Source organism: Halyomorpha halys, unplaced genomic scaffold (genome assembly GCF_000696795.3).
Source record: "Halyomorpha halys isolate HHAL.00 unplaced genomic scaffold, Hhal_1.1 Scaffold5289.1, whole genome shotgun sequence".
Taxonomy (NCBI): domain Eukaryota; kingdom Metazoa; phylum Arthropoda; class Insecta; order Hemiptera; family Pentatomidae; genus Halyomorpha; species Halyomorpha halys.
In genome coordinates, this window is record NW_027115011.1 from 15,464 (window position 1) to 25,979 (window position 10,516).

Here is a 10,516-nt window from a genome sequence, read left to right on the forward strand (position 1 = left end):
TATTTCATGCTTAATAAAATAAATATAGGTAACAACAGTTCCCTTATATCATACTTTTAGTGTAGGTAACGACAACTCTCCTCTTGAATTTTCCTCTAAAGGGAAAAATTCCCCATTGAAGTGGTGAATAATTCATTTTTAAAAGTAAGTTTAGGAGTCGGTAACCTCCATTAATTTTCAGAGATACCACTGTAACTATGATACCCATGTATAGTCGGGAAAACCAGTAATGGTTCCCAACCAAGCCAGGAGGAGCTTAAGTAAATAATTGCCAAAATATATTTATGTTATTGAATCTCAAATTTTTAACTTGAACACATTCTCTTTAAGATTAAATTACTGATTGTTGACTATAGGGACATTCATGATCTTTAGTTTAACATGTTAAATAGAAAAAATTGTATTAAACAGAGAAATATTTCCTTCTTTTAGCATGTTAAAACAATATAACATTTAACATGGTGGAGAGTATATTAGTAGATCTGCTAATGACACCACACTGTAGCATCTGTAGAAAATCTAAGTTCCACGCCATTTGGTCTGTTGTCATTTTGATAGGTTAGTTGCTCATAGTTAGTGTGGTTTTTGTTTTGGATGTTCTTAAAACTCTAATGAAGTAATGAATAAAAATAATAATTGGAATGTTCTGGAAGGAAAGGTTACAAAACAAATTGCCTAGAAAATCCGCTAGGAGCTCTTCTATATGTAATATGTAAGCAGCTCACAATTCTATACTTATAAAATTTAGCAACTTAAATTTTTTTACACTTAACACATCATTAATACTCTTTATATCTGTATTTAACCAATTATAGAATGTAAAAAGTCACTACTTTAACAGCCTAAATGGTCAAAAATCCTTATTAAAGAATTGTAACCAGTTCTTTGCAGCTATTAATATATTTCAAGGTTAAAATATGATAATATGTCTCTAATACTAATAGGCACATAAGAAGAGGTAGCCCATTCCAAGATTAAGCAACATAATCGATAAAGTCTGTCATTATTAGCCAAAATTATTATTCATCGAAAAAATTAAAATTGCATTTATTTTCAAGAAGGAAATGATGTGGGAACTACAGCTGTTGAACATAAGCTAATTCCATAAAAGTTACAACAAAAACCTAAACATTAATAGCAATGATAGCAGGTCAAACTAGTCTCGGTTGCCATATTGGAGCTAATAAACAACTTTACCTAATAGTGATTATTAATCAATCGAAATAGAAATTAAATCTCAAATTTAAATAAAACATTGGTACTATGTTTTCCCAAGGAATTTGAAAATTATGAGTGCTAGAGTTCACAAGAATCATACCGACATGATGGGTGTTCGCTTATTTAACAATGGAAATAAGTCAAACTTTGTTGATTATAACTTGATGTGAAAGCATAAAGATAGTTATAGGGGTCGGAGGAGAATATGCTTATCTCTTAAGTGAAGGAAGTGACATCTGTGATCTAACTGCAGTAACAATAACAGTGTAGGTTATAACACACAACAATAAAATATTGTTTATAAGGAAGTACACAACCACCAGCTGTATCGGAGTGACTCTTGTGAACAATTACCACAATGAGAATAAAATATTAAATACAAAATACAATCAAATATCAGTAAAAATTATAGCATTTCTAAAATAATAATAGAGATACATCATTGGCACTTGAAAATTAAAACTAAGTATCATGCAGTTATTCAGCTTAAAAACAATTGATACTACAACAATTGAACCTTACCTGGGTGCAATGAATGATTTGATAGCCGAGGAGGATTCAATACAAATGGTTTGCTAGGTGTTGAACATACATCTCCTATACCTAAAAAAAATATTCATTTCACATTATTACAACACATTAAAAAATTAAGCCAAATAATAAAAAGTATAAACTAACTCACTAGAATCTAATTTACTTGATTTAAGGCGAAAACTATTAGATGATTGAGAAACATTGATATTTGTACACTTTGAAGCTATTACACTTTCTGAAACAAGTAAAAAAAAAAATAAAAACAATAGAAAATAAAATATTAATATACACAATGGTAATCAATAGCTTTGAATCCTCTTACTTGTGGCTTCTTGGTCCTTCTTAAATTCTCCATTGCAGTTATCTTCCTTTAAATCTTCACTTTTTTCCTTTAAACATGTATCACCAACGCCTAATAATCATACAAATAATAACTAATTACTACAAAACACTAAATACCTGTTAATCGTTCATGTTTTTTTATGAGTGTAATTTAATAAGCGATATTTCACGGAAAATAATTATGCATATAATGAGATGTAATTTAGAAGCAACCAACAATAAACATAATTCAATTTCTACAACTGAAATTAGTGAAAAAATGTAAAATGTTGAACCTACTCCCTGCCTCGTCCGCCATTTTGATAGTTTACTAATACACAACAGATACAGTTGATTCGGGTAAGCCTGCTATATTGGAAAGAGATATGTCGTGGCCAATTCTTCTCTTAACTAAATAATCTTTATAGTAATGACGAGTTTAAATGTTAAATTTAGACCCATAACTGTTTATTTCATACAAAATATTATTTCCCTGGTTTCACAGATGTATTCGGAAGTTATCATTACTGAGATCTAACTAGGTATTTACTCAACTTGAATTTTTAGTACTTTTCTGTATATTTCCACAAAATATTTAATAAATCTTAACTGCTGAAGATACTTTGGCTGTACATACATATATTCAGATTTTTAAAATAGAGTATAGATAATTTTATTTGGTACAACCTTGTTTGTGATACGAAACTATTCTCTCGTTTATTTATTGAGAAAAAATGAAATCATTACATTCCTCATAAGTCAATTTATGTTTTGCTGTTATTTTACAAATAAGTCGATTAATGTTTTACTATCTTTCCAATTCAAAGTTTCGGAAAAAATGTTGCTTCCAATATACCTTGTAAATTGCATAAACAGTTTTGAATGTTTTCAATTAAAATGCGAGTTCATTTTATTTAAATTAATTTCTTCTCTTTGGCTAATATACTGTGAACTAATTGTTAATTATTAAAGCTCAATTTAATATTCGATTAGGATCCAAAAGCTATATTTTTAAAGGGACACCTACATAGGCTGTCCGAATGACAATATAACCAAAGATAGGCGTTCAGATCGATAGGGGTTCACTTCAGGTAGAGGTAATGCTGATGGATCACTGTGAAAGTTTTGAAGTCCGATCATTTCCAATTTGAAATGGAGAAGAACTGGAGGATAATTTGGAAAAGTGCGAAAATAATAGCCAAACAAGCTTTCTGTTTTAAATAATAATAGCTTTCTGATATCTCATTTGATATGGTATGCGTTAGACGTACTGATGGTGTAGGGATCTTCGTGGATGGTGTAGGGACCCAAATCAATCTCTTTTTTAAATAATGACATTCCGATTAATCTCCTTAAAGAAAATTTTGTCTCTTGATGCTGGATCTACACATTTTCCACTTGCCACTTGACAGTGAAAACAATTACACGATTGCTTAGGTCACAAATTGTCTGAATATAGAAACGAGTTTGACTCAGCTTTAAACATTCTTTAGTAAACTTTACATTAATTTTCAAATTAGAATATTTTACAATTATATTGAATAACATCATTAAAATAATATTATGTAATTTCTACTTATCTTCTTGGCTTAAGTTAGAGGTGGAGAAACTGTGCTTCACGAGCCACATGTGTACTGATGATAAAATATTCAGAGACAGTGAATACTAACCAAACGATTTTTTATTAACAAACAATTACTCACATTGCTGCTTTTCTTTAATAGTGGGAGATCTGAAAAAAAAACTCTTGAAGTTTTCTATTCTTTACGAAAGAATAGAAAAAGTAGAGTCCAACAGAGCTCCATCACTAAGATCGTATCTTCCACTTATTTTAAATTGGAAACCCAAAATAATGTGATATATAATCCATTAATATCTGAAAACAAAGACAAAAAAAGCAAATGGGAGGGTCGAAATGATATTTTTTTTCACGATCATTGTTTCATGTTTTTTTTATAACCAACTTTTACTGTTATATTAGAAATAATTATTTATTTACTTGTATCACACTTTATATTTTCATATTTTCCTTGTAATTTAGTTTTCAATAACTATTCTGAGATAACATTGATTGAAGAAGTAACAAAGTTAATGAAAATATAGCTAATTAAATTTTATATCTAGTCACTACTTTTTTGAATAGTAAATATATTTTGGGATCCTTACTACTCTCATTGAAATGTCCCACTTTGAAAAGAGTAAAGAACTTGGCAAGAATTTCTCGAGAACGGTTCGATATTCATTGTTGGTTAACCAAATTATTGGAAATATCGTTTACTCCAACTTCTAATTAGTTCATTTGCAGTCAAATGAACGATTTTACAGATAATTACATTTATATGAAAAATCTCTATCTACGTCAACGTAAACGAGCGCTCTGCTTCACTTCTACTTAGAACAGGGGTTCCCAACCCATAGAAGGTTTACGGACCACTAAGCCGGAAATTGAATCATATGCGGCCTATTCTCACTCCTCTGGACTAGGGAAAAAGAACGGCCTCCCTCAGAAAATGTTTGAAAATTAAGTTTGCTTAAAAGGACATTTTGAGCCACTTTTATTCTGCATTTTTCATTTAAAACCTATCAGTTGACACACAAACATCAGGAAAGATAATTAGTAAAATAGTTCTCACAATAGATTGTCACAAATATATGTGTTTATTGGCTTCTCCCTCCCTCCCTCGCGCCCCACTTATAGGCCGCATACCACCATTGGCCAAGAAAGAGAGTAGGGTTTTGCCATCTGTAAAACTTAAACTAGGTTCTAAAATCATATGATTGATCACTTAGTTATTCGATCACATGTACACCAAATATTTCTTGCTCCATTTTACAATTAACTCAGTTAATAATTAGGAAGTATTTGAAATAGGATGGCTTCCTTATTACCCTTTTTGGCCTGCCGGCATCTTGTCCTGTCTATGGAGCACTCTTCAAATTTTCCAAGTTAAGTGTCGGAGCATTTTTTTGATTAAGAGTAGAATTATCTTTTTTAGCAGATGATGCTGGCAGATTTTCTGCTGGTGGTATTCTTTAGTACTTTTCCATAAAAGATTACTCATTTTTATTTAGTTCTTTCCCGACCACAGCAAGATGTCTTAAAGATACCATGGAGTACCGTCCGTCTCGATACTTTATTAAGGATTTGCTTCGATTATTTCATCCTTTACCATTAAGGTCATCGTATTTTCTAACCCGTACTGGTTTGGATTACAAAACAGGACATGGTTAAGTAACCAAGAAGGCCAGGAAGGAAGGTATCCCAAATGATGGTTGTTAACACCATAATAGACAGTTACCTTGTAAATAATTGTAAATAGTATTTTTAATATTTAGTTTTTAGTTTTATAGTTTTAGTTATATAGTTTTATTAGTATTTAATTTAGTTAAATTTATTTTTATTTGTATTGTTTTATTTAGATTTAGTTATTTGAAAAGAAAAATGTGTAATTATATTTGTTTGTAATAATGAGTAATAGAGACAGTTGCTAGGCGTGATAATTGTTGCTAAGAAGCGTCACCTAGCTACGGACCGACCATCTTAGTTTTTTAGAGGCAGTTCCAGCTAATTAGTGGCCATGGTAGCGTCTCAGCAGCCCTATCTACATTTATAGTTTAATAGTTTAGACATTTTTTGAGTGTTTTAGTCGTGACTACAGTTCGAAACCAGACTCTTTCTGTGTTTCGACTTTAATATGGCAGTTCCGACTAATTAGTGGCCCTGATAGCGTCCTCAGCAGCCCTGTCTGCGTTTATAGTTTAATAGTTTGGATATTTGTTGAGTGTTTTAGTTGTCACTACAGTTCGAAACCAGACCCATTCTGTGTTTCGACTTTAATATGGCAGTTCCGACTAATTAGTGGCCCTGGTAGCGTCTAAGCAGCCCTGTCTGCCCTTATAATTTAATAGTTAGGAGTTCACATTTTTAGTGAGTCATTACAGTTCGGAACCAGACCTTTTCTGTGTTTTCACTTTATTAATTGCAGTTCCGACTAATTAGTGGCCCTGGTAGCGTCATTAGCAACCCTGTCTGCGTTCATTTTGTCGGCTCGCCTAATACAACACGACTGTTGGATATTCGGACCATCAATGAGCCACTACACCAACTCTGGACCATTGCAGCGATTTATTTAGCAACAAGAGCTGTGACCTATCTCGGCAGCACTCTTCCTCGGATCTATCGGAGTGGAGCAAACGTTTCGTCGAGCAGTATTTATTTTACATATTTATATTGTTTGTAAATTTGTCTCTTTTGTTTTCTTAATTTATTTATCTAATTTTATTTTTATCTGAAAGGCCCTTTTATTTTTACTTGTATATTTTGTTTATATCAGTTTTTAGTTTTGTTTTAACCAAGTTTAAATTGAAACAAATAAATGTTTAATCCGAGCCAGTTTGTTTTTTGTTAATTTTAAAGTCTTCCAACAAAAAGACATAGTCGATTTGAGGTGGCTTTAATAATGGTTTTATGAGGATTGTTAAGAATCATTCATGTTATGTGCGATCTGTCGATGTATATCTGAGAGACCTAATTGTAAAAAGGATTATTTTTAATTGTCTTCCATAGTGTCCCATTGATTCTTTTCAACTGAAAATCACTCCATGGATTTTATCGAGTTAGTCGACTTATTCCAAAGGAATGTATTCAATTCCCAGGAAAGAAAAGATGATCCTACACCAGAATGTGTGAATGCAGGGAATTCAAAAATTGAAAACAATTGTGAAAGGCATTCATGAAAGTTTTTTTTAACATCTTTTTACCAGGCTTACATTATTTGTTTTTCCCATGAAAGCCATTGAATTAATTGTAGGTTGAGAACATTATTTTTAGCTTCTAAAATGTCTTCGTAATTCGTTTGTTGTACTAACCAAGCCAATGATGTTATATACTTAATTACCTTTGTGAATTATGATTCATATCGGTTCGATCGCATTTGGAATTTCATCTACGAACGGCAAATAAGTTCTTTTCTATTTCTAAAACAAATAGTGTTCTGGATGCCAAAAAAAGTGGTTATGGCAGTCACATTTTCTCCATGTAGAGTAAAATGTTACAATAAAGGAATGGACCCAATTTCGAGAATAAATGAAGTTGAAATAAAAATTTACAGCTCTATTTATTTTTTAAAACCAAAGTTTGGGTCCATGGTCAACCAACATATCCACAAATATAATGTTTAGTATTATTTACAAATTATTTTTCTCTCTCTTTATTTGTTTATATGCGAACCTGTTAAATACAAAATTAACACCTAGAAGATTGCCTGACTATTGTATTGAATAAATAAATTGCATGTAAGGTATAAGCAAGGACAGCACACAAGGGTACCTGTTCTCTAGCTTTTCTTACCTCCTTATGTTAGTAAGTACATCATCTACGTTCTTTTTAATCTCCTCCTTGCATTCTCAGGCATGAGAGTCATGGCCATTAGTCCTATAAGTGTGTTTGGTTGTCCCAGTGATTTTTCATGAAAACGTTTGTTGGAAGTTCCTACGTATTCAGTGACTGTTGGAATTTTTAAGTCAGTATAAAAAGTGTTGTTATTTACATACCATGGTGCTTGGGTAATTCGTCGTAGTGTTTTGGATTGGGAAGATTGTTGTCGATTGATGTGAGTCTGTTAGCTATTCCATAAATTTGTAGCACATATGTCTCGACAGATTTTAGTAAGTATGTGGATATGTTTAATTTTTGTTTTTTAATTTGGAGTTAAGTATAAGTAGAGAGCGCAACAGATTTAGATTTAGGGACTGAGGTTTTTTCTTAATATGTGTCATTCTATCAAATGTTAGTCCGCGGTATTACGGTCTGTCTGGTTCCGGGATGGTTGTGTATATTGGATAAGTTTGTCTTAGCGTAAAAGTAATCCGTTGGGAATTTTCCTTGTTCAGTCGAATCTTCCATAGTTGGCACGTCATGTAACTTGTGTTGCATTTTGATGTCTAGTAATTATGGCTGTGTCGTCAGCGTAGATAGCGTTTGCAAATTTAAATAATGAAATTGTTTCGCCAATTTATTTATCTTCTCGGGTAAAAGTTCAGAGGCAGGCTTACTTCAAAGTAATCATACCTCTTTGCCTAGCTTAAAACAGCTGGGAGATAGTAACAGTTTATAAGGTTACTTTTCCCCATTTTTAGTTATTTTTCAATAGCTGTTAATTTAATAATGGGGAATATTGCTACTGGTTTAAGTCACAGATTACACCCAGATGAGGTACCAGGCCCAAATAAACCTTTGCAATTCGACCCTCTGATTGGATTTCCAAATGGAAGAAAAGAAAAAGGTGATTCTGGAAATTTTTTAGAATCATTTTGTTTTGCTTTTTTTATTTTTTATATCAGATCTTTAAATATTGTTGATTAGATGTACTTTTCTGGATGTCTCAAAGTTTTTTTTTCTCAGTTCAGTGTGAGAATTAGTATTGAATGGTTATGTTAGAATATATATTTTAAATTTTAATAACTACCTATTTATTACTATACAAACACGTTTTATTTCTTTTCACTATTGGAATTTATAACTCCCAATTTTGTTTATTTATTGTTCCTCAATATTGATGGCTGAAATGAGTCTTTCAAAATGTTTGCACGACTTTTTATTATTCTATTTTGATATTCCTTATTCTTTACCAAACTAATTAGAATGCATTTTCATCAGGTTTGTATTTTAGGGATATAAGTTTTAGTTTTTGAAGCTCCTGATAGTTTTTTGGTTTGCGCACTAAGTTTAGGTAGCTATAACAGACAGTAGCATATAAGCATTGTTTTTCCTCTTGTTCAGTCCAAGTCAAATTAAAATATATTTATACTAAATTTATTTCTATAATGAAATTTCTGTTTGCCTTTATGACACATTCTGTCTTATGGCAGTTATTGTCAGTTTAAATGTAATATTTTTTTTGTAGGAAGCTAATCCGGGTGGTATTGTATTTACTATATTAAACTTATAGAATATCATCGCTGGGACAAAGTATGTTGTCAGGAGCTATTTACAGCTAAAATTTATTAATACATAGACATCAAATGGGTATCTGTACCAACATTTCTTACAATATAATACCAAAGATGAGAAGATTCATTCAATCCACTTTATTATTTGATACTTTCAATTAATAAAAAAATATTACTGGAAGAAGATAGTAGACCGTATGAAGTAGGTTGTAGTTAGCTAGTCCGGGTGGCGGTCAATAAAGTTATCAAAATAGTGAACAAAAACTATTTATTGGTAACCAACGTTTCACCCCACTTTGCAGGGCTGTCAGATTGATACAGAGATATCAACTGAGTTAATTTAAACTGTTGAAATCAGTTGCCATCTCTTGGTTCAGTTTGACTCTTCTCATTTTTGGTATTATATTGTAAGAAATGTTGGTACGGATATCCATTTGATGTCTATGTATTAATAAATAAATTTTAGCTGTAAGTAGCCCCTGTCAATATACTTAGTTCCAGCGATGATATTCTATACGTTTAATATAGAGTTCGCCAACAGAAAATTGCTCCGAGCGGTTTTCTCGAAAACAATGTACAGTCTAGGTTAGTAGTGTTACAGAGTATTGTATATATTAATATATTTTTTGAAAGAAATAAAACCACTGAGAAATCTTATATGTGTTTAACAAGGCCCAGAAAAAGCTTTGAAAATTTTAAGAATGGGTTCGGCTGAAGCTTTGTAAACCCGCTGAATTCCACCACTTTTTAGCCTCATTTGTAGGATATCTGCCAAGAGAAAACAAATTGGATGGTTGATATTAATAATTTATGATTTTGTTCCAGTGATGGTAGCAACAGAGGAAGAAATGCGCTCTGCTAAGATTCCTCTGGATAAAAGAGATTATTGTGCCCATAAACTTTTGGAATTTTTAGCATGTCGAAATAAAAACTATCCTTGGGTGGTTAAATGTCATCATGAAAAACATCATTACTTAGAGTGCGAATATCAGGAGTAAGTATGATATATTTATTTGTTTCTCACTTCAATAAAATTAATTATTATATTTCATTTATTATTATTTTTAGATTCCTTGATAGAACAAAAGATTATGAAAGGGAAAAGCGTCTTATGAAAAGAGAAAAGAGGATAAAAGCTAGAGCCGAAGGGTAATATATCTCTAGGTAAATACATTTTTTTTATCAAAAATTTTTTCGTCATTTGATATTATCTAGTGAATTTTGATATATTATCTTATGTTTGATTTAATTAATTAGTTAGGTGATGGTAAAATTCTCTTTTTTGAATAAATCATGGCTGTTTTTTTATAGAAAACTTTTCAGTACTAGTTTGCTACTTCTCCTGTGTATGCTCGCAGCATAGCAATATAGCATGTGTATACTTAAAAACAATGAGAGGATGGTTAAGCATTGTTCTCAGTTATAATTTGACCCTATAAACTGATTCATATTAATGTAAATTTAGGCTCTAACTTTCACTGAAAAGAGGTTA

At 31.4% G+C, this 10,516-nt stretch overlaps 2 protein-coding genes across 2 annotated transcripts in view; one reads left to right on the top strand and one right to left on the bottom strand.

Moving 5' to 3' along the window:
• The window catches only part of RanBP3 (ran-binding protein 3), a gene marked incomplete in the record, with an annotated part of 9,109 nt that extends 6,524 nt beyond the window's left edge, over positions 1-2,585 (bottom strand). Inside the window, 4 exon segments of the mRNA XM_067052102.1 lie at positions 1,741-1,821; positions 1,901-1,987; positions 2,075-2,164; positions 2,374-2,585. Coding sequence (XP_066908203.1) covers positions 1,741-1,821; positions 1,901-1,987; positions 2,075-2,164; positions 2,374-2,392 — 277 coding nt within the window.
• A 5,575-nt stretch (positions 2,586-8,160) lies between these two features.
• Positions 8,161-10,182, top strand: ND-B18 (NADH dehydrogenase (ubiquinone) B18 subunit; the record flags this gene model as incomplete). The annotated part of the gene is given in 3 exon segments (XM_067052101.1): positions 8,161-8,357; positions 9,850-10,018; positions 10,093-10,182. Coding segments are annotated over 3 exon segments (372 nt in total). The 5' UTR covers positions 8,161-8,239.
• Positions 10,183-10,516: the final 334 nt, after the last annotated feature.